Consider the following 25,740-nt stretch of genomic DNA (forward strand, 5'->3'; position numbering starts at 1 on the left):
CGTAGTCGACCTCCTTTGTGTTGTAGAGGAAGACTTCTTGAGACTTTTTGGTGGGTTTACTCATGATACAGCCATGATACAGCCCAAACTCAGATAAAAAGCTTGAAAAAATAATGAATTAGTTAAAAAGTGCAACTCTTTAGCATTCAGAAACACTAAAATGAATAAAAAACATTGTGGTGGTCAGTAAATGTGACTTTTATAGAGCAAGTGCAGGGAAATATATATGGAATCACTCCATTCTGAGGAAAAAAATAGGGAATCTTGAGAAACAAACAAAGAAATAACAATCAAAACACATCTCTTGTATTTAGTAGCACCACCTCTGGCTTTTATGACAGCTTGCAGTCTCTGAGGTATGGACTTGATGAGTATTCTTCATCAATTTGGTGCCAACTCTCTTTGATTGCAGTTGCATCCTTGCAGGTCGGAGCCTTGCTGTGGACCATTTTTTTCAATTTCCACCACAGGTTTTCAATAGGGTTGAGATCTGGGCTATTCGCAGGCCATGACATTAACTAGATGAGTCTTTCTCCAAAGAATGATTTAACAGTTTTAGCTCTGAGGCAAGATGCATTGTCATCTTGGAAAATGATATATTTTAAATTGAAGGGATAAGAAAGTTGTCTAAGATTTCAATGTAAACTTGTGCATTTATTGCAGATTTAACCACAGCCATCTCCCCAGTGCCTTTGCCTGACATGCAGCCCTATATCATCAAGGACTGAGGGAATTTTGATGTTTTCTTCAGGCAATCTTTGTAAATCTCACTGGAACAGCACCAAACAAAAGTTCCAGCATCATCATCTTGTCAAGAGTCAAGAATCTGCATTGCTTGTCAAGAGTCAAGAATCTGCATTGGACAAGGTGATGATGCTGGAACTTTTGTTTGGTGCTGTTCCAGTGAGTGCTTGTCTGAGATGGGTGATTCCATACTTTTTGCTAGGGGTTGTAAACATGTCTGCCAATTTTAGTTTTCCTAAGTGTCACAGGCTGCTGGGGCTGAATTTTTAAAATTAATTTCAGGGGACAAGGGCTCATGAAAATTATGACTGATTTGGCCAATAAAAAAACGAAATAGCAGTTATTTCTGTGTTTTTTAGTGTGGCTTCTTGAGACTTTTTTGAGGCTTTACTCTCAATAGGCATACTGTTTCTACCAAATTTATTGCAGCTTAAAGTGATCATTCGCTAACAGCCTCTCCCAGTCAAAATTGGATTGGATCACCATCATTGCATGACAATGGCAACCAATGAGTGTCCTTTAAAGAATTAATAGTAATCTGAAAATGAACAAAATGACCCCAAACGGACAAAAACCAAACATTCATTCATAAATATTCCACATCAAAACATTTCCCGCTAATTAATGAGCCCTTGGCTGTGACATGTTGGACATTCTCAGGTCCGAATGGTGTGTTTTTGCCGCCCGTATTTGGCAGATCTTTTCCCAGTTCATTCATTTAACCCCAAAAAGGGGGTAAAAGGCTTTTTTGGCAAAGGGTGAAACAAGCTTCTATTCCATTTTCACCTACTGTAGGTGCTGGCCTTCGTTGTTAAATGCAGGCTCGGTGGCGGAGACGGAACGTGTGGCCTCATTTTACACCTCCGCCGTTCCCCGCTAAGTTATGCTAATGGTAAGCATCTGTGGAGATGAGACAAAGAAGACGATTCTTCCTTCTCCACACTTCCACCATGCTGCTTCCATACCGACGTGACATTGAAGACGACCGCCAAGTCAAAGTCTAAGATTAGACAAACTGTCAAAGTCCTGTTCTTCAGTTTTTATGCTATCTGTATCGACTGGACTTTGAAGCCTCAGTATGTAACGGTCTCGAAGTTTTTTTTTTTTTTTTTAGACAAAAATGAGTGGAAATGAGAAGGTCAAATGGCTAAATTTCCTCTTTTTGTTGCATCTTGCTGTTCCTTTTGCACTCATTTAGCGCCGACTAAATTCTTCTCTGTAAACAATAGAGTTTAAGGACCAAAGTGCTTGCAATGGCGGTCAATGAAAATCCTGTTAATGGTGTGAAAAATATAAAAACTGAAAAATAAATCACACGTTCATTTCATTTAATTTTTCAATCCAAAATCAGATTAAAATCAAATCAGTTTTGGGTGATTTAAATTTATTTGATCTAACGAAACATGCTAACATGCTAACAGGTCTCTATTCGAAAATTTTTGAAAATGAAATTTTAATGAATGATGCATGGATTATTTTGTCTGTCCAATAATTTTACAATTAAATGAGTCACTGAACTGCATGAATTTAAAACATTTATCATTGGAAAAATTGCAAGAACGTGATCCCTCGTTTTTTGCGGTTAATGGGGACCAGAACCCGCCGGGATAAGTGAAAAACCGTGAAGTAGCGCACCCCCCGTTTTTATTTATTTATTTATTTATTTTTGGCATTTAATGTATCTATTCAGATTTAGCATTCGAAAGAGATACATATAAGACATGTTTCTCCCTTTTTTTCCCCAAAGTATAATTAAAAATAAATGCTTCATTGAGTGAGTCCACTCAAATCCACTCCAACTGCTCACTTACACACAATGAGTTGCTACAGCAACAGTTTATCAAGTTAGACGATTATTGACGTATGCAGTGCTTTGAAGCTTTGGCTTACGAGCATCTGTGGCAAGATCAAACCCAAACATCTGTCAACATTGTTCACTTTAAAAAGCAACTTCAGGGCACTGTCTTTTTTTTAAATTTTATTTTACTAAATTGAAAAAAAAATCCACGATGGACTGAGGACCCAAAGTTTGAAGCGAAGTACTAGGGATCACTGTATACTAAAACTAGTGTCACATTGATACCGATACTAGTATCGATACCAATACGGTATGGTACTATACAAGTAGTACTGTGTTTAAGAACGAGTTCTGTTCCTGCACTGACGATGTAACCCGGATTTTCCTGTTAATCTGAATTACCCTTTAACTACCTCTAAACACCCTCTAAATTGAAAAAGAAACTATCCAAAAACATGTATTTTACGTATATTAATAAAATAAAGTAAAAAATGAAGTGAAGAGTGCACAACTGGCGATAAAATTGCGGACGCGGCACTGTTACTCGACTGAAAAAAGGGGAAAAAAAAACAACTCGAGACAAAATGGTGGCTGAAACACCAGCGTCGTTAAGTCGAAATCGCGTGAATCGGGTCCGTCGTAAACCGGTGCTTACATGTATTTGATATCATCGGTATCTAAGAAATAACGTGCTGAGGCTGAGTAATATGTACTCTTTGAGATCTGCTCTCCAACTGCCAGTCGCCCTAACCAAGATGGCTGCCAGTTACATACAATGCAGTTAAAAAAGGAATCCTTTTCACCCTTCTCAAGATGATGATAGACCCCCAGTTGTGTGATGTCCAATCATCCTTTTTATAAATTTAAATGAGTTTATCACTAGTAAACTCCAATCCAGTTTAAGTGGGAGGATGGCAGGACTTTCTCAACAGACTGGACGTCTAGCGCTGTCAATGGCAGCCAGTGAGTTAAGCAGTGTCTGAACAAGCCACTTATTTTACATTCAAGTGAGTATGCAGAAATTTAGTATTAAAAGAATAATATATACAGAATATTCTGTATCATTTAAAAAACAAAAGACACAAACACACAAAGAAACTAGGTATCGGCTGATACTCTTCGGCAGAGTATCAGAATCGGAGGCCAAAAAATAGTATTAGTGCAACCTCAACTAAAAACTTACATTAGTAGTGCATGCTAACTAGCTCGTCAATCACATTTCACGTTAAATGTTAGCATTAAGGTAGTCGACTTTGTATATGATAGGATCCTGTTAGTTGTTTAAATGAATGATACACTAATTATTTCATCAGCGCTTTCATTTCACAATAGAATGAGACATTGAACTCCAGAGTTTCAATTTTTTCAACCAAAATACTTCTCAATTGTAGTGTATGCTAATTTACGTTAAGATTGTCAAACACATGTCAAGCTACATGCTAGCATAGCAAGTAGCTTTGTATATGATGGTATTCCATTTCTGTTTTTTAAAACTATTTCAGAGAGATATTATATATTGTATGTATTTAACGTATATGTAATAGGTAAGATCATATAAAAAATATTTTTACAAAGTGTTGCACATTTTCCCCTCATGAGGAATGGGGGGAAAATTTTTTTAACTGTCCTTCCAATTTCACGATCAGACCCTAAACAAGCCTCCCTTTCACGAAAATGTCATCCAATGTAGCTTTTCTTCAAGACACAGTCTACACATTGTGCACTTGTTTATTTTCAAGCTGTGGTTTTGGGGAGTATTTACAGTAGCGGGGTGGATTTTTGCTGCACGGACTAAGAAAAAAAAAGAATGTAACCGCATTAAAATAATAGAAGCGGGGCTTTATTTTTGGAGTGTTTTTTTGTGTACGTCGTCGTCCTATGGCGTGTCATCCATCATCTTTGTCTACTCAGACCTCCGTGCTGGTGGTATAGGAACCCACCCATATGGGAGAGGTGGCGTCTGGGATGCCCAACCACGGCGCCATCTGTCAGCGGCGTGCCAGTGTGCCAACATCGCCACGATCCTGAAGGACAACCGGACCGGCGGATTGACCTCTTAGGCGGGATTTTCATTCAAAACTATTTTCTATTAAGTCTTTGGCTAGCTAGCATATGAGGGGTACCACAAACGATTATCTTGTGAGTCAATTAGTCATCGCCCATTTTTGCTATGGGTCGGGACTCATAGGCTAATATATAAATTACGTGGTATTTGCTGTCATATACGTAACTCTGGACTTTTTACTTCAGCTGGAAATGTGTGTTGGAAGCAAAAACTATTGACAGACATAGGTGAGCTATGTATTATGTAACTATGGACTGTAGTAACTGAAATCCTACAGAAATCAAATAATGCCTATTGTTGATTTTCCTTTTTTCAAATAATAAAATGGAAAAAAATATAGGGTATATAAAAAGCCACTTACTATTTTTCCTTTTTAAAATGTAAATTTACTTTTCTAAGTATAAATAGAAAAGACAATATTTAAAAACTTTTTTTTTTTTGGGGGGCAAGGGAAACAAAAGAATTTAAAAATTATATAATGATGTTTCTTGTTTTTCTTTAAAAACAAAAAGAATTTTATTTAATGAATAAAATAATACAGGTAGTCCCTGGGTTATGAACGAGTTCCATTCCTACGCTGGTGACGTAATCCGAATGGCCGCGTAAATCGGAATTAACCCTTTAAGTACCTCTAAATACCCCCTAAATCTCAAAATAACTATCCATAGACGTCATAATGATATTGATGGGACACATTCTCCACTGCGGCACGCCTACAAGTAGGGGGCCGTCCCACACGCCACTTCAGTCGGTTGAAGTCGGTCGGAGTTATTCTCAAACACTTGCAGCGATCCAACGCTGGATTTAGGTTGAAAAAGTACGAAAGCTGTACCGCATACAAACATGAAGGATTGTCTCAGGACTGAGTCGGTTGAGGATTCAAGGTAATTATTATATTTTTCGTACCATAAGTGCATTTTGAAACGTTCAGAAAAAATATTCATCGGGAGAAATTAACCGCTAAGGCATTGGCGTCATAATTCGCAATCTTTACATAAAATAAATGCTAACTGCCCTTTTTTTTTTTACTTTTAACCAAGAATCGAGACTTTAGGGATTTAAGCATTTATTCACAACCATTTTCAACGTAAAAAGCTCTTAGTGGTGATAAGGCGGCGCAACAGGGGCTCAAAGACAAGCAGCACATTCGACATAATTACGTAAAATAAATGCTAGCGGCCCGTTTTTTTCTTACTTTATACCAAGAATCGAGACTGTTCTACGTCCATATCTATAAAGACTTCAGGGACTTCAGCATTTATTCACAAGAATTTTCAACGTAAAAAGCTCATCGTGGTGATAAGGCGGCGCCACAGTGGCTTAAAGACTAGTAGCACATTCGACATATTTACATAAAATAAATGCTAACTGCCCATTTTTTTTGCTTTCAACCAGGAATCGAGAATGTTTTACATCCATATCTATAAAGAATTCAGGGATTTAAGCATTTATTCACAAGAACTTTCAACGTAAAAAGCTCATTGTGGTGATAAGGCGGCGCCAAAGTGGCTTAAAGACTAGCAGCACATTCGACATATTTACGTAATATAAACGCTAACTGCCCAGTTTTTTTTTATTTTAACGAAGAATCGAGATTGTTCTACGTCCATATGTATAACGAATTCAGGGATTTAAGCATTTATTCACAAGAATTTTCAACGTAAAAAGCTCATCGTGGTGATAAGGCGGCGCCTCAGTGGCTTAAAGACTAGTAGCACATTCGACATATTTACATGAAATAAATGCTAACTGCCCTTTTTTTTTTTTTTTTTTTTTTTTTTTTTTTTTGCTTTAAACCAAGAATTGAGACTGTTTTACGTCCATATCTATAACGAATTCAGGGATTTAAGCATTTATTCACAAGAATTTTCAACGTAAAAAGCTCATTGTGGTGATTAGGCGGCGCCACAGTGGCTCAAAGACTAGCAGCACATTTAACATATTTATGTAAAATAAATGCTAACTGCCTGTTTTTTTTTTTTTTTTTGTGCTTTTAACCAAGAATCGAGACTTTTTTACATCCATATCTATAAAGAATTCAGGGATTTAAGCATTTATTCACAAGAGTTTTCAACGTAAAAAGCTATTTTGTGGTGATAAGGCGGCGCCACAGTGGCTTCAAGACTAGCAGCACATTCAACATATTTACGTAAAATAAATGCCAACTGCCCGTTCTTTTTTTTTGCTTTAAACCAAGAATTGAGACTGTTTTACGTCCATATCTATAAAGAATTCAGGGATTTAAGCATTTATTCACAAGAATTTTCAACCTAAAAAGCTCTTAGTCTGTGTTTCCACTCAGTAGATAGGCCCCTTATTATTCGGCCCCGCGCCCCGTCAATATATTATGAAGTCTATGAACTATCCAAAAAATGTATTATACATCATATTAATATAATTTAGAAAAAAATAAGATCGCAACTCACGACAAAATGACGGACGAGATCTCGTAAAGTCAAGATCACGCAAGTCAGATACGTCGTAACCCGGGGACTACCTGTATTTATAGGTTTTTGGTTTTAGTAATGTTAATTTATTTATTATTATTTTTTATCTTTAAAAATAGATTAAAATAATTGACTATTAGGAGCCTCAAAAAAGAGAATTTGGACACTTTTTAGGTCACCAATACCTCCCAACGATTCATTAACTATCCAAATAGCTGTCGATTAATTTGATGATCAATTAGTCGATAAATTATGGCAGCCATACAGCCAAAGAGTAAAAAACTATCGCTAGCTAGCACTGTGTTGACATAGTTTTTCTTCATTCATGTAGTGTTATTTTGGGAAATTGCTTTGTTTATCTACAGTCAATGTGAACGCTAGAAAGATATGTTCTAGTACACTTTAATGTCTTGAGATGAAGAAAAAAAAATTGTGAAAGCCAATTTGTTATAAATGAAACCTGACTGCTTTAATACGCTTTTATTTAAGCTTTCTCTGTCCATCAATCAATCAAACTAAAGTAAAAAGCAAAGATCAGAGCGAGGCCTTTAAAAGCGGGGGTCACAAATGCTAAAAGTAGTTTCAAAACACCTTGTCTGATGTGTGTATGTGTTTTTAAGTATAATCAGCTTGAACTTCTTGATGTGTCATCTCAAGTTGGACGAGAAAGTATTAAAAGTAAAAAAAAGAAATAAAAAAAGAAGACCACCCATTGTTTCTGGACGTGGAACGCTTGCTTCAAGTTTCAACTGAGTTAAACGCTCTAATTTAGAGGCATAAAGTCCAATTTAAGACTTTTTTTAAGCCACTCTAATCTAATTTAAGACTAACTCAATGATTATTCATGTTTTTGCTTCTTCAGATCATTTCTTAGTTATGCTGAAACACTAAATTCTTCTAATACAGCCATTTGTGATTGGGTCTGGAGATCACCAAAATTACATCCCCCTGAAATTCATGCAAATTTACTACATCAAACCAAAATGGCTTACTCCATGTTCAATTTCAGGTATGGAACCTTAAGGCTTTTCTTGTGGATCTTGTCATGATACAGTTCATGTCAATCAGTCAAACGGGTTTCCATCAAAGTACAAGCCCTGGAATTAATCCATTATGGTTGCTTCAAAGCAAAATTGTTCACATCCTATTCAATTTTGGGGTATTAATCCTTGACATTTTTTGTTTCCTGGCTCGATGGACATATCCACCAAATCTTGTGTCGCCTGGCAAAACTAATTTTTTCCATCATATGATAAGCTCTAAAATTCGCCAAAAGTGGCTGCTTCAAACCAAAATGGCTGGGTTCCTATTAAATCTTAGGCATTGGTCCTTAGGACTTTTTCGTGTTTCCTGTTACGACAGACATATCCACCAAATTTAGTCGCGCCTTGTAAAACTGGCATCAGGGGCTAATTTCTTGCATCATATGACAAGCTCTAATATTCGCCAAAAGTGGCTGCTTCAAACCAAAATGGCTGACTTCCTATTCAATTGTGGGGATTGGTCATTGAGACTTTTTTTTGCATCCTGTTACAACAGACATGTCCCCAAATTTGGTCTTGACTAGTAAAACTTATTAGAGGCATATTTTTTCCATCATATGACAAGCTGTAAAATACGCTAAAAAATGGCTGCCTCAAACCAAAATGGCTGACTTCCTGTATCATTTTGGGCATTGGTGGTGTCCTTGAGACATTTTGTGTGTCTTGTTAAGAGAGAGATATACACCAAATTTTGTCTCACCTAGTAAAATTCATATTAGGGGCTATTATTTTCCGTAATATGATAAGCTCTAAAAGTTGCCAAACTGGCTGCTTCAAACCAAAATGGCTAACTTCCTGTTCAATTTCGGGCATTGGTCATTGAGGCTTTTTCGTGCGTCCTGTTACGACTGACATATCCACCAAATTTTGCCTAGCCTAGTAAAACTGGCACCAGGGGCCATTTTTTTCCAAATTAGGACAAGCTCTAAAATTTGCCAAAATTGGCTGCGTCAAACCAAAATGGCTAAGTTCCTGTTTCATTTTGGGAATTGGTCCTTGAGACTTTTACGTGCATCCTGTTACGACAGACATATCCACCAAATTTGATCTAGTAAAACTTATCAGGCGGCATTTTTTTCCATGATATGACTATCGATAAAATTTAGCAAACTGGCTGCTTCAAACCAAAATGGCTGACTTCCTGTTCAATCTTGGGCATTGGTCCTACAGACTTTTTTGTGCGTCTTGTTATGAGAGACATATACACCAAATTTTGTTTCACCTTTTAAAACTGGTGTTAGGGGCTATTTTTTCCCGTAATATGACAAGCTCTAAAATTTGCCAAAAGTGGCTGCTTCAAACAAAAATGGCTGACTTCCTGTTCAATTTTGTGCATTGGTCCTTGAGACTTCTTGTGCGTCCTGTTATGAGAGACATATCCACCAAAATTTGTCTCGCCTAGTAACACTGGTATTAGGGGCTATTATTTTCAGTAATATGACAAGCTCTAAAATTCGCCAAACTAGCTGCTTCAACCCAAAACGGCTGACTTCGTGTTCAATCTTGAGCAATGGTCCTTGAGACTTTTTTTGTGCGCCTTGTTACGATATAGCAACCAAATTTTGTCTCGCCTAGTAAAACTGGTGTTAGAAGCTATTTTTTTCTGTAATATGACAAGCTCTAAAATTCGCCAAAAATGGCTGTTTCAAACCAAAATGTCTGACGTCCTTTTTCATTTTGGGCATTGGTCCTTCAGACTTTTTCGTGTGTCCTGTTACGATATATCCACCAAATTTTGTCTTGCCTAGTAAAACTGGCATCAGGGGCAATTTTTTTCCCCATCATAAGACAAATGCTAAAATACGCCAAAAGTGGCTGCTTTAAACCAGAATGGCTGACTTCCTGTTCGATTCTGGGGATTGGTCCTTGAGACTTTTTTTGCGAGTTCTGTTACAACAGACATATTCACCAAATTTTGGCTAGCCTAGTAAAACTGGTATGAGGAACTATTATTTTCCAGTATCCTATTGGCCTGAATATAAGACGGTGTTTTTGCAATGTAAATAAGACTGAAAAAGTGGGGGTCGTCTTATATTCGCGGTCTAGACGTTATACCCATTCACGGCGCTAGATGGCGCCAGATATCATTGAAGCGATGTTCTGTCATGACAGAACTCAGCTACTCTCAAGTTTAACCAGTTTGCATTATTTTATTGCAATGTTTTTCCTTATTCAGATTTGTTTCAAGACTACAGTTACAGTTAGACTTCACTTTGATGGTAAATCCAGTTATTGCAATTTTGTTATTTCATCACAATAGATTGGTTTATTTACATTTCAAAAACCAGAAGCCATTCATTTACGAATGTGATTGCACTTTAGTTTACATATTTAAATGTTCAGATATTAAGATTTGAATGAGGCAAAATAAAATGCTTTTTATATGCTCAAATATATTGTTATAATCATTTGTTTCAGATGTACTGTAATTATTTTCTGTAAAAAAAATTTGTTATTCAAAAATTCTTTTTCAAACTTAAGTCTTGAAAAACGTCTTCTTATAATCAGGGCCGTCTTATATTCGGGCCAATACGGTCATTTGTCCAAATTTTCAGTTCACGACGTGAATTGTAAACTTCCTGTTCAATTTGGATTATCAGTCCTTGAGACCTATTAATGCATCCTGTTACGATAAGCATGACACTGGTGTTAACTCTTTGGCTGCCATTGACAGCAATAGACGTCCAATCCTTGTACACCACATGGATTGGACTTTTCGTCTTTACTGACTACCACAACACATACCCTACGAAAACGATACAAATAGAGTACGTCGGCTGGCAGTGAATGAGTTCAGGGGATATTTTTGTTTTCATAAACTTAAATTTAATAAAGGACATCAAGGAGATTCAGTGACGTCCGTTGTCATTTCACTTTGGCGTCCCATCCCAAAGACATGTGCTCACTCGGGTGGTCCCCACTGAGTACCCCCCTTTTTTCTGTCTCCATTTGCCAAATGGCAAAGCAACCGGGTGACACTAACACATCGCCTTCAATTTCCATCCAGAGTATTCTTAGAAACAAGCCAGCAAACGCGCTTTCATTGAGTCTAATAACCACAACGGCGAGGGGCCGACCGAAAAGACAAGAAGAAAAATCCTGATTTAGCGGAAGGTGCGCACAAAAAGCACTTTGAGGAGAAAAAAAGGTCGAGGGGCGTCTCGTCAGATGAGAACATTTCTATTCTGGAGGAAAAAAAAAAAACAACAAGCAAACAGCCTCCCTTCCTTCTGACTGCCTCCCCCCCAAAATCAGGTGACACTCAGCTTGGCCCTCCCAATGTTAAAAATATCCTCTAAAAACAATATTCATCCCTATGCAAATAAGCACACACACATACGAGGATTGGTGGCACTCACAGTTTTCAGTCTGGAAGTCTGGGACGAACTGCTCGTCATTGTCGGGAACTTGAGCTGCGAGCACAAAGCAGACGAGACGAGACACCTTGAGATGTTTGTGATGTTGACCCCGAGTCCAAACCCTCCCCCGAAGGGCCCCAGAATTTTTATTCTTTGTCAGCTTTCTTCTGTAAGCCACCAAAAAGCGCCGACGCGGAAGCTGCTGGGTGACTAAAATGGTTTCTTCACATGTACAAGAAGAATGATCATAGTTAAAGGCAGAAAAAAAGGTGTCTAGTAATCATTTTAAAAATATCATAATCCACTCCGAATAAATTCAATTATCTGTATTAATAATAACATATTAACCGATTACTTGCAGTCAGTCTCTTCCAATCAAAATGGATTGGACATCTAACACCGTCAATGGCAGCAAATGAGTTTTTTGGGGTTTTTTTAATAAGGAAAAAATGGCAATCAGCAGTATGTCATAATAACATCAGTCTTTGTGTAAAAGAAATTGTTGGTTTATCTTTTCTCAATAAGCTTCTTTGTTTGATTTTTTTTTTTTTATTATTTTTAAACAGTTTAACTTCCTATCAAAGAAATTGAGAATCGTAAAAACAATTTTTTTAATGTGATAAATTGCCAAAATCAGAAGTGTACTGAACTTTACTTTTCAGAAATGGCTGACACTTTAATTAAAACAAAACTTAAAATAAATAAGTAAATACAAATCCAATTTGGAGGAATACACAATATGTTATTTAGATTATTGAAGGTGTTTTTATATTTAGGAAAAAAGCTTTTTTTTGTTTGAATGACGATCTTTCACTGCAAATTTATAACGTCTTCATATGATTTTTCTTCAAACTTGTCAAATATTTTTCTCCAACCCGTTTTGAGTGTTACAGACTAGTTAATAGATTAATACGTCAGATTATTCCAGTTACTTTAAGTAAATGCAGTGGTTCTTCAACATAAAAAGACATCAAATTTGACTCGCCATTTGTTTCTACATCCGACGACATGCTCAAAATATGACGATTTTTAGTTTGTTTTCCTGCAAGACGGACACACAGCGGATTTTCTTGCGAGAGAAATCAACATGGGTTCCAACAATGTTAGTGGAGTGTTAGTGATGAAAAAAAAATGGAATATTGTGAGGCTTACCTGTGAATTGAAGATGGAAATGATAAAAAAATAATGAGCATGGGGTGCGTATCCGTGAACTGGCTCAACAATACGGCCGTAGATGGTCTATGATCTTGGCGGTCCTCCTCCGTTCGACAGTCTTTATAAGTTAAGGTGACAATTATTATTGTAACATAGCCAAAGAAATCGCCAGCTTTAGGTTAGGTTTTTAATCATTTATTTCAGGACTTGCGCAACACAACATGCCGAATGTCCGTCGTGAAAAGTTCTCCCCTCACTCTGACACGTCAGCCACGCGGTGTGTCAGGTACACCACACAAAAATACATCTCCCACATTAGGAACCGATTCGTTACATTATTACAGGTATTATTAATATTATTATTACCTATTATTATATTATTATTCCAATTTTTATTCATAATTTATTTGTTTTGCTCTGTGTAATTGCTATTTGTAATAATACCAGCAGTATTTATTGAGGATTTAGTGTAGGTTTTTGGGCTGTGCAACAAATTAATGGATTTATAATGTATTCTTATGGGAAAACCCTGCTCGACATGCGACCATTTCGACTTAAAAACAAGGTCCTAGAACAAATGAACTTTGTATGTAGAGGTACCACTGTATTATTATTGGTTATTATTACATCTAAAGGTTGGTAATTTTTCACCTAAATCAAGGAAAATTTGCTCTCAAATTATGTTTTGAACAATATTTGTTCTTGAATTAAGAACATTAGACATTTCAAATCTTTTTTTAAGATTAAATATACGAATTAATTAACTAAAATATGTCTTTTTTTCAGCCAGCTATTTTACTCATTTCAAGAAGTCTAAGAGAGTCGAATTTACTTGAAGCCCTAGCAGATTATTTAACTTATTTTTAGTAGATTTACACTGAAAACAAGGCAATTTACCTAGTTTTAAGGACCTGTTCTTGCAGTGTTGAATTACTCTATGTCTGCTAAGAACAGTATTTTGTATAATTTTTCAAATCTTATTTTACTTTTTTACTTTACTTTTTCGCAAATAATCATTTAAATTGAAAGTACAACTTGTGGAAAAATCTAAATGTGTGTGGGGTTTTTTTTTGGGGGGGGGGGACTCAATATATTTTTTTTCACCCTAAATTTTGTTTTTGAGTTGTAATGATCATGAATCTACCAAATACTTAAACATAAGCTTGCTGAAATACAAACCCGGTATAGTCTGTAGTGATGTATATTTTTAGAAATATAAACAAATCAGTGCAGTTATGAAATGAACTAATAAAATTCAAATTACAGGTTGGTACAAATAAGTACACGTTTTAAAAATACCGTTGCTTAACTATTACTATAATCATGATGAAAATGTCAAGTTAAAATTTATCTTACAAATTATAACATTTTATAACAGTGTTATTTTGAGACCTTTTCATTAATATTTTAACCCTCCCAAAAAATGTAATCTAAATTTATCAATGAATTTTAGCATTACATCTTATAATCATAATCATGTTCTCAATATTTCGATCTACTCTTGTCAAAATATTTGAAACCGAATACCACAAAAATACAGTAAAAAATTTTTTTAGGCAAGATTCTCTAATTAAATGTGTTTTGTTCCTATCAGATTTCATTGAAGTTTGCCTAATAGATTGATCGGTATCAATTGAGTGTAGACAAGCTTACAAGTGCAAAAAAAATATGATCTAAATGTTGCTCGTGAAGATGCTTTTGATAGTGGTGACCCCCTCCGCTGGTCCCAGCACTTCCTGGCTGCCACCACGCAGCCTCCCATTGTTAGCATCTTCTAATTAGCCCCCCCTTCCATGCTGAACGCTACCTGTACACCTGCCCGCTTGGCTCCTCGCGTTCCCAAAATTCAAATTCCCCAACGCGGACTCGGTAATAAACAAGCTTGCACAGGTCTATTAGCACTTCTATTTATACGCACGAGCTGGAGTTGGCGTAACACGTCTCGACATGATTTTTAAAATTCTCACTCTGGATGAGATGATGATGATGACACAATTGAAGCGATCAGCTAGTTAGTCATCCAGTAGTTATTTATTTCAAGCTTGAATGGGCAACCTGCGGCGTGTCAGATGCTCACCAGTCGGTAATGGTGTTTTACTATGTTATTACTACTATATTATTACTATATTACTACATTGTGTAATAATAGAATGTGCATGGCTTCCTAAATTGAATATTAGATTGATGTAATTTATATTTAAAGTATGTTCCTTTTTATGGAATTGGAAGTGGAACAAAAGGTTTCGTAAAAGTGAATAATTTTTTTTTAGAGACAAAATTAATGAATTTTTCCTTTCTATTTTCACTTTTTTTGGGGGGGGTGTATTTTTTTCCTTTTTTTTTTCTATCGCCGTTTTTTTCCCCCAAAATAGATGTCAGATTTGGCATTTTTCAGTCTCCATTTTTATTTACTGATCTATAAATGTGGTTACGTGTGCTATTTTGGCTAATCTCCGCTGTTGATTTGACATTTTTACTTAACTCCCTTTGCTTACATTTGAACATTTATCCAAAATGTGTATTACTTTTCTTCTGAAATCGCAAATTAGGGTGTGTGTTGTTAACATATGAAGGGCTTTTAGTTACTTTCCATCTACACACACACACATACAAAAAAAAAATCACCATATTGAAGATTTTACACTTACATAGTGTAAGCATTTCTATTTATTTCTTAAAGATGCTATTAGAAACAAACATAAAACATGTTTTGTAGTATTAAAAGGGGGTAAAAGTGTAATGTTCTAGCATTCTGTTTGCATTTTATAGCATTCAATCCACACCAAAAAGCTTGAAAAATCACGCTAGCTAACATTTTATCCAGTATTTTGAATATTTTTGAAGTGAAAACTACTAAAACACCTGTTGTAAAGTATTGAGAATACTTTTTAACAATCAAAAATTTTTTAAGGGGTCACTATTGTGCCAAGTACATTGAAATGGGGTTTTAATGTAGGCTCTTCAGAGTTCAGTGGCTTGCCCAAGAACACTTTGACAGCAAGAATTCGAACCGTTGACCCTTAGTACACTAGAAAACACACTCTACTGGTAGAAGCACGGCATTCTGGAGAACGGTGAACACCTGCGCTAACGTCAGGGCGCTCCCCACTCAGCGCGCACACTTTCAGGGGTGCGAAACGGACACAGGAAGGATGGAAGGAAGGAAGGAAGTGGAGCACAAATGAGTCAGTCTCTTAATGGAACAGTTGGATATGTTGCGCTCTCCCAAAAATTTGGAACACTTCCGAAATTCCTAAAAATGACATTCATCGTTTCAGCCCCAGCCGTCAAAGTTTCCTCAACGTGGAAAGTGACTCCCGTTCCTCCGCTTCTTCCTTCCAATTACCTCCGATAATAAATCTCAGGTTTTAGCGGACAGGAAGTTAAGAGCCGTCGCCGTCGTCGGAAGTGCCATCCTGAGCAGGGATGAAATATTCATTCCGTATTTAATATTTTTGTCCGCTGTTGAAGCTCGTTTTTCAACGAAAAGATGTATGGCACGCCTACTGTGAAAGCATTAAAATGAACAAAAGTTTCAAATTTCTAGGTAATATTATTGCAATCTGGAGTATCGGTGACTTTTGTGTTTATTGTATGTTTAATGTTTTACACAAATTTAAAAATTTTTTGATTTTCATTAAGCTGGCAATTTATTTTATGTTAAGTAACGCAAGATGATGTTGAATTTTGAAGGTGAAAAAAATAATGCTCAAGTCGATTTAAAAAAAAAAAATATCCGCATTTTCAAATTCACCCCCCTCACACCACTAAAATTTTAAAATATATTGACAACTTTGAAAATGTATATAAGGACAAAGCAGCCATTTGTAGTAAAAGAAAAAAAAAAATCATGTCATTTTTAATGTTCACGTGCATAAAACTAGCCTATCTGTGTTAAAATTTGGATTTTTCAGTTCAATACTCAAAAGTTAATACAGTTTAGTTTAAATAATAGACATGCAAAAAGTACTTTAAAAGGTACACAAATTAGTCAATTCTTTTGTTTTTCTAATCAATACTCAAGCAACCGTTAGCCATTTTGATTAAAGGTGATACCAGATGCAATATTGTGCAACTCTTAATATGATTTATATGCATTAAATTCACATTTTTAAGACCGGTTGATTCTAATTCAAATTTTCAATATTTCATAAATGTAAAAATTTTACCTTCAGTAAAAACAAGTCAATTTGTGCAACAATGCGAGTACAAATTAGCACAAACATTCAAATTAAATTTCTAAATATCTATTAATTTACATTTCATTATTTTGTCTTTAAATTATCAACATGGAGACTTCAAACTCAACAAAATTGGTAGCGCTAGCACAAAATGAGAAATGATGCACTTTAAACTTCTTAAAAAAATCTGCTCACTCATTAACTCACTCACTTTTCAAGTTTCAAATAATTTAAGCATCATTTATACACATAAATGCGTGAAAACTTGAAACTTTAGCTCAAAATTCCACTAACCAAAAGTTGTGTGCTGCAGACACGGCGGAAAGAGGACGCTGGCGCTTAAATCCTGAAGCATCCCGTCTCACTTAGAGCGCAGTGAGCCAGTCTTGCCATGGGAGAAAAAACATTTCTAAAAAAAAGAAAAAGAAAACGTGCGCAAAAGAAAACTTGAACACACCAGAAGCAAAAACAAAATGAAAAAAAGTCACTTTTTCAGTTCGGCGTGTCAGGAAAAAACGGTTAGATCCATTCTTGTTTTTAGTGCAGGCGAGGACGAGCAAGAGGAATTAAAGCAGACAAGGTGATGGTGCAGCTGGAGATGATGGAGAACAGAAAGAGAGAGAGCGAGAAAGAGAGAGAGAGATGGAGGCGGCGCAGTCGCTCCCGCCAAAAAAGCCGAGCAGACATTGAATGTCGCGCGGCTAATTTGTGATGACACTCCCACAGCTACAACCTCGCCGCTCTAGTGCAAGAAACCCGAGACCCCCCTAATATATGCAGGTGCTTCTCCGTAATTGGACCGTCATGTTGGGCGTGAGACCGCAACCCCCCTTAACAGGTTTGGTGGTGTTCAATGGAGATTTCAAATGTGTGGCAATCGTTTAAAAGATATTGAGGAATCCGAAAAAACAAAAAACGGTGATGATTCATGTTGAAAACATCTTTCAAATAAACGTAAATTCTAGTTTCAATCAGCAACTAAAAGATGATTAAACTACGGATCCTTCAGTCGACTCAATTCCAATAACAGATGTACTGAAAAGCAGATTGCTTATCTTTACGCCACACAAAGCATAAAAAGTAGTGTTGCACCGATACCATTTTTTGGGCTCGATACCGATACAGATACCTGGCTGAGCAGTATCGGCCGATACCGATGCCATTCCGATACCACTCTGTTTGCCAAAAAAAAACAACAACATACATACGTATAAGGGATGCAACGATACAGTTAAGTCATGGTTCGGTACAATTTTCGATACAACTCAATACAACAACAACAACAAAACAACAAAAATACAACTGTTATTATTATTATTTTTTTTTTTAATTTGCTAACAAGCAAAAATAACAGTGCCATCATATAAACAAGCATTTTAATGCATAATATTTATGTGCTTACTTCTTACTGAGCTGAAGAAATTTTGTATATAAGTGCTGAGAACAATCTTTACTGTTTGTAAAGTGGAGCACACTGTTGATTGCTGCAGCTCTCTTAGCAGCTATATTTACCACGTAAGCCAAACATCCTATTTGTGGTCCGAGCCCATCTGTAACATGTACTGAATCAACAGTATTTGCAGCATTATCTAAAGTCACTGGTATGGATTGATTTGGCCTGCTTAACTTCCATTCAGTCATGGCGGTTTCTAATTCTCCAATGTAGTGTATGGACTACGCGTCGCTCTGGGCTCATGCAGCTAATGGCATGGGATCTAATGTATCACATCTAGGTTTCTATTTGATGATATCTAGTGTGTGCCCGCGAGAGTTGGCATGGGATCTAATATAGTCATCTAGGTTGCTATTTGATGATATCTAGTGTGCGCGCTGCGCAGCTAGAGTGTTTTCTGACCACAGAAATCACTTCTGCTCATTACTGCACAACACCAGCATATGACAATCGACTTTCATAAACAGAACGTGTTTGAAGTACGGCGCTCTTAATTTGCCACTCATTGATCATCATGAAACCATGAGTTTGCTTAGTCTCCCACGGTCTTAACCTTTCTGATCCCATCGGCGCTACAACAACAGGCGTTAGCTTACGCATGCTAATTGTTTATGAATGCCATGTTAGATGAGCAGCCTAACATCGCGGATATGCGTCGTAGTTTACATCCTTAATATTGAAGACGAAGGTGTTAATTTCGTTTGATAATTTTGAGACAAAGACATACAAATGTCATGCATCGGGATTTGGGAAGTTTGCTCACGTAGGGAGGACAGTACATTTGCGTTCAAGTGATGCCAGTAGATGGTATCGGTGCCCTAAATGTTGGTACTCATCGATACCGATACCACCAATTCCGGCCGGATCGGCACCCCCTGCCGATACTGGTATCGGTATCGGTGCAACTTTAATAAAAAGTAAAAAAAATAAAATGAAATACTTGACTAAGTGACAAAAATGTTTTTTTCTGGCTGCACCCTAAAAATACATTCATTAGCAAAGATCATAGAGAAACATTCTATTCAATTGATCGACAAATAAATTTATAAACTAATAACATTTCATTAACGCAACACATGGTAACTTTTCAGTTCTGGTCGATTTTAGCGACGCTAATGGACAAAAGACAATGTCTTGTCTCCGGTTCTCGATTGTGTACAGTCCCTGACAAAAGTTGTCGCTTATCCATTTTGTAGAAACAATTGCTAATAACCTGACTTTTAATTATTCAATTGGCTTTAGAAATGGCTCAGATGAAAGTTAAGACCCTCCCAAATGATGCTGAATGTGTATTTGAATGTTGTGAATCAACCGTTAAAGTTAAAATTGCTCCCGATATGCTATAATTTCCCTTCTTTCTACTTACGTCGTGTAAGTTTTATAACTGTTTCATCATTTAAAAATAGATTCAAGTCAAGATTCTGCCGTTTTTTTTTTTTTTAAGATAAGAAGTAATTAGGTTCGCTACAAAAAAGCCTTCTAGAGAAGTCTACTGCTTTAAGATGGCGCCTGTTTACGAGCGCGGGAAAGTCATTTCGCATCTAGTTCTTGGTATATGATCTAACATGGCCGTCGTCTGTCATTTCACATCTAGTTCCAGATATATGTGATATCTACCATAGCCGTATGTTGCCGTATGTTTGTAGCAACTAGTAACTGGACGCTGTTTGTCGCGGCTGATGGCCGCAGTCAGGTATTATTGTTTTTTTTTTTTTTTTATCTAGCGGCATGAGTTGAACATGATACTTACTCTCGGTCCGTTCCTCATTGCGTCCTGAAGACCGCGCTGTGTTTTATTTCCGCTTTACCTGGTATAATTCAATAATCGGAATTGGGATGTTTGTGAATCGTTCTCGAATCTTCCACGGCCGAATCGCTAAGAATCGGAATTTTCGCACGCCTCTAGAAAGTAGTGTGAAAACTGAACAAAAAATGTACTTCAAATACAAAAATATGTTAAATAACATAAGCGAATTAAGTAGTGGTGCTGTGAGATCCAAATTTAATATTTTGTATGACTTCCAAGGGCTTGAAGGACTGCATCCATGCGGTTCAGCAAGGATTCATACAATTTATTGATGAAGTCATCAGGAACATCAAAGAAAGCAGTCTTGCATGCCTCCCAGAGTTCATCAACATTCTTGGGTTTCGTCTTCCATGCTTCCTCTTTGCTTTCTTTGATGTTCCTGATGACTTCATCAATAAATTGTATGAATGCTTGCCGAACCGCATGGACGCAGTCCTTAAAGCCCATGGAAGTCATACAAAATATTAAATTTGGATCTCACAGCACCACTACTTAATTCGCTTGTTATGTGACATATTTTTGTATTTGAAGTACGTTTTTGTCCAATTTTCACACTACTTGCTGTAGGCGACAAAACTTTTGTCTTTCCAAAATTGGATATTTACGTCTTCATTAAATGATAAATCTTTTTTCAGTGAAACAAATATATTTTTGTACATTCAACATCATTTGGGAGGGTCTTAGCTTTCATATGAACCATTTCTGAAACCAATGGAATAATTAAAAGTCAGGTTATTAGCAACTGTTTCTACAAAATGGATAAGCAAGCAGACTGTTGTCAGTGATTGTATGTTTATGACTTAACTTGTTTATTTAGCACCCTTGTTAACATAGAGAGTCCAACTGAATGTAAAAGAGGGCTTATTCACCGCTACACAAAAGCTTTGATGGCAAAATATTATAAGGGTGTAAAATTTGGCAGAACACCGGTGATGATCACTGCCTGCCTGCCGGGGCCACAGCAGAACGATGAGCCGAAACTTGTTCGCCGCCGGGGGCTGGCCGATCAGTGAAGACAATCAGTGTGTGACATGAGTCGAGGTAGTTTTGTGTGATTTTTCATTTTAAAAAATCGAGAAAAAGACTTGGAAAAGCCGCTCGGTTCGGGTTAGCATGCCGCCTAGCAGTCATGCCTCCTGTTTTGTTTACACTCTTTCCTCAGTCTCCGAAGCCGGGGCAGGGAAATGACAAAAGCTGGATTAACTCCGGTGGCATAAAATACCATTCGGGAGGTTTAAGAGGTCGGCAGTTTTGACCGTTATGCTGTAATTTTGCCCTCTCGTACTGAATAAATGCATTGTTAATATTTCATATTCCATTTAGCTCAAGACTGTTACTTGTCATGACCATACCATTTATTTACCAATTGGGGAAAAATACTTAGATAAGAAGAATATCCTGCAAAAATATTGCCGTAGAGAGATTAAACAATGATGACATTTTGCTGTTCTCTATCGCATTTTCCTCATTCTGAATCTTCCCCCTCAATGGGCTGAATTCTAAATCAGCTGAAATCGTTACTCTGCTGAGGTCATCACCCAGCTGGGGATGCTTGAGCGCTATAATGACAGGCAGGGCTAAACGGCAGATTAAAAGACTAATTTCTCGTCATCTGCGCTTTGCCAAATTGTTATAGTCGAATTGTCTCAAAATATGATTTTAATTCACATAAGAATGCTTTTGACCCTACCCACCGACGTCACAAAACCACGTGCTCGCTGTATGGTTCCGCCCCCTTGTCCGTCATTTTGTCTGTGTATTAGCATTGGTTTCAATTGATCGAGGAATTTAAAATGCATTTCATGGAAGACCCGGTGCTTTCGGATGCCGTAAACTCACTGGATGTGTTGCATAAAAGGCGTTATGTGGAAAAGCTTCGTTCTATAGACCCTACCCACGTGACGTCACAACTCCGCTCTCCTGACTGGTGCCGCCCACTTGTCCGTCAACACATCGTGTTGACCTGTTACGGCTACGTACATTCCTCCTATTTACGGCGTGTTTTTCTGCTCGTTAACATTAATAATCAAAATGGTGAAGGCGTGTGTGGCGGTCGGTTGCAATAACAGAGAAGATAGACGGAGAGACTTGAAGTTCTACCAGATTCCGAGAGACACGGAGAGGAGAGAGCGAGATGGGCTGCTGCAATTCGACGAGAAAACTGGGCTCCAAACGATTACCACAGATTATGTAGTAGTCATTTTATATCTGGTAAGATGCATTTAATATATATTTAGAGGGTTTTGGGCTGACAACCACAATTAAGATCATTGCTAGGCTAATCGCCGACAACATACACGTATGTATGTAGTGAGAGTGCTATCGCTAATCCATATAAACATTAAAAGCCCTAGCTCCATTGACAAATGACATGAAATACATTAGACTTGACAGTGGATGTTAGCAAGAACAAAAGATTTTGAATTGAAAATTTCGTAACTCACCTTCCGAGCACAAGATTCCTGTGCGATTTCGTGTACGAGGACCTGTTTCACCCAACCAGCAACGTAGCATTTATAAGCCTCCAAGCTCTTAAAGTTTTTCAAACTTTCGTGAGAATTGGCTGATTTTGTGTGGACAAGATAGTTGTACAGTTCAGGGTCAGGCAGAGACGGCGAAGGCAGCCGGTCAAAAATCATCGATTTAGGCATCAAATATGGATCTGGCGACTGTATAGAACGAAGCTTTTCCACATAACGCCTTTTATGCAACACATCCAGTGAGTTTACGGCATCCGAAAGCACCGGGTCTTCCATGAAATGCATTTTAAATTCCTCGATCAATTGAAACCAATGCTAATACACAGACAAAATGACGGACAAGGGGGCGGAACCATACAGCGAGCACGTGGTTTTGTGACGTCGGTGGGTAGGGTATATACAGTCGCCAGATCCATATTTGATGCCCAAATCGATGTTTTTCGACCCACTGTCTTCGCCCTGTCTGCCTGACATCTGCTACGCTGATATTTACAACTATCTTGTCCACACAAAATCAGCCTATTCTCACGAAAATTTGAAAAACTTCAAGAGCTTGGAGGCTTATAAATACTTCGTTGCTGGTTGGGTGAAACAGGTCCTCGTCCACGAAAAATTTGGCAGGAATCTATCTTGTGCTTGGAAAGGTGAGTTACGAAATTTTCAATTCAAAATCTTTTATTCTCGCTAACATCCACTGTCAAGTCTAATTTATTTCATGTCATTTGTCAATGCAGTTAGGGCTTTTTATGTTTATACGGTTTAGCGATAGCACTCTCACTACATACATACGTGTATGTTGTCGGCGATTAGCCTAGCAATGATCTTAATTGTGGTTATTTGTCAGCCCAAAACACTCTAAGTATATCTTAAATGCATCTTACCTGATATAAAATGACTACTACATAGTCTGTGGTTATTTTTTGGTGCCCAGTTTTCACGTCAAATTGCAGCCGTCCATTTCGCTCTCCTCTTTGGATCCCTCGGAATACGGTAAAACTTCAAGTCTCTCCTTCCATCTTCTCTGTTAGTGCAACCAACAGCCACACACGCCTTCACCATTTTGATTATTAATGTTAAGGAGCAGAAAAACACGCCGTAAATAGGAGGAATGTACGTAGCCGTAACAGGTTAACACTATGTTTAGACGGACAATTGGGCGGTACCATTCAGGAGAGCGGAGTTGTGACGTCACGTGGGTAGGGTCTATTCAAGACTTTTTTTTATCCTGTCACAGGCACTTTAAGGAAGACTGCGTTTCCCATGAGGACCAGTGTTGACCCGAAGTGTCGTAAAATCATCAATGAATCAAAAATCAATCTCTCGGTCGCCAGCAGATGGATTAAACAACATTTCTGTTTCCAGCGGCTGTGCAAAGGACAAATAGTAATAAGGTCATGAATCCAGTGTTGGCTACACAATAGCATATGACGGTTAGCAAGCGTGTGGCTTAGTGTGGCTAAACCCCCCACCCAAACTGGGGGGTTTCATGCCAAAAAGTGAAAGCTGGGCCAATTCTTATTCTGTATATCCAGTATATCCTCCTCATACAAAACTTTTTGCTTCCGTTTCTGTTGCTCTGCCATCTTTAGAGCATTCACGCGAAAGTGTTAGCATCGACTTCTGTCTTTATATTGAATAGGGAAAGGGGGAAGTGATGTATGCCGTGAAGCAGTCAGCACATTTGTAGGTTTTTTTTTTTGTGTGTGGCAGCGTTCCTGTCACCCTCCTCATAGTTAATTAGTGCCGGTGAAAGTGATACAGACACCCTCAAGATATAAAAGAGGTGTCATTCAACTTGTTGTCAGTCGACATATTTTCACAAATATTATGAAAATATTTTGTAAAGGTTGAAAAGTTATCTAGTGTTGCTTTAAAAACGAAATGTGAAATTGCACGGGGATGCTTTTGCTTTGCTCATTGGTAAACTGCGGTTTACAACTTTGTTGATTTTGGGGCATTCCTGTTGATTTTATGACATTTACGGGTCTCTTCCTTCTGATTTTGGTTTATTCCAGGATCGTTCCCTATTTATTCCGAGTCACTCTGTGTTGATTTCGGCTCAATCGCAGGTCACTTCCTGATGATTTCGGGTCATTTCCAGGAGACATCCTTTTGACGTATACAGTATACAGTGGGGAGAACAACTATTTGATACACTGCCAATGGGTTTTCCCATTGGCAGTGTATCAAATACTACAAATGTGCTGACAGTGGGGAGAAAAAGTATTACATACACTGCCAATGGGTTTTCCCATTGGCAGTGTATCAAATACTTGTTCTCGCCACTGTATATAGACCCCACTCACATGACGTCACAACCACGCCTCCGCGCCATATTGTCCGTCAGCTCGTCGTGTTTACGCATTACCGCTACGTAAATTCCTCCTATTATGGCGTGTTTTTCTGCTCGTTAACATTAATAATCAAAATGGTGAAGGCGTGTGTGGCGGTTGGTTGCAGTAACAGAGAAGATAGACGGAGAGACTTGAAGTTCTACCGTATTCCGAGAGACCCGGAGAGGAGAGCAAGATGGACTGCTGCAATTCGACGAGAAAACTGGGCACCAAACGATCACCACAGATTATGTAGTAGTCATTTTATATCTGGTAAGATGCATTTAATATATATTTAGAGGGTTTTGGGCTGACAACCACAATTAAGGCTAATCGCCGACAAAATGCAGTTTCAAATTAAAGATGCTTATTTCTTCCACCATCATTATTTTTTTTGAATAATATTTAGCTGGTAACAAGTGAAAGAAGCTGGCCTCGTCTACGGATCATCAGTTAAACAGGGGTGTCCAAACTTTTTGCAAAGGGGGCCAGATTTGGTGTGGTAAAAATGTGGGGGGCTACCTGGGCTGATTTATGTAGAACAATATATTTAAACAAATTTTAGCAAGCCCTTCTTTGTGTGGCATTTGCTTTATTATTTTTTAAATTCATTAATTCATTCATCAATTTCAACAATCTCGCCTTTGCGGCGTTCTCTTTCGTCACTCGGGCTCTTGCGAAATACTGCTGCTGTGAAATTAAACTAGCTTCAAGTTGCTTTAATTTCTCGCTGCGTATCTTCCCTGTAATGTTGTCGTACATGTCACCGTGTCTTGTTTGGTAATATCGCGTCACATCGAACTCTTGAAAAACAGCGACTGTCTCTTTGCAAATGCGGCAGACACAGTTGTTGCGTATTTTATTGAAGAAATAGT

The 25,740-nt window shown here is 37.6% G+C and overlaps 1 protein-coding gene across 5 annotated transcripts in view; it reads right to left on the bottom strand.

Moving 5' to 3' along the window:
* The window catches only part of etv1 (ETS variant transcription factor 1), a 46,248-nt gene that overhangs the window by 19,071 nt on the left and 1,437 nt on the right, over window positions 1–25,740 (bottom strand). For 2 of the 5 annotated variants that reach the window (XM_057834282.1, XM_057834280.1), the window contains exons 1-2: window positions 17,087–17,519; window positions 11,457–11,510 (exon numbers count right to left, since the gene is read on the bottom strand). In XM_057834282.1, coding sequence (XP_057690265.1) covers window positions 11,457–11,510; window positions 17,087–17,147 — 115 coding nt within the window. In that variant the 5' untranslated portion in view covers window positions 17,148–17,519. Of the gene's footprint in view, window positions 1–11,456; window positions 11,511–14,264; window positions 16,204–17,086; window positions 17,520–22,372; window positions 22,407–23,221; window positions 23,236–25,740 lie in introns of those variants that run through there. The other 3 variants (XM_057834281.1, XM_057834278.1, XM_057834283.1) reach the window with 2 other exon arrangements.

Source organism: Corythoichthys intestinalis, chromosome 4 (genome assembly GCF_030265065.1).
Source record: "Corythoichthys intestinalis isolate RoL2023-P3 chromosome 4, ASM3026506v1, whole genome shotgun sequence".
Classification (NCBI taxonomy): domain Eukaryota; kingdom Metazoa; phylum Chordata; class Actinopteri; order Syngnathiformes; family Syngnathidae; genus Corythoichthys; species Corythoichthys intestinalis.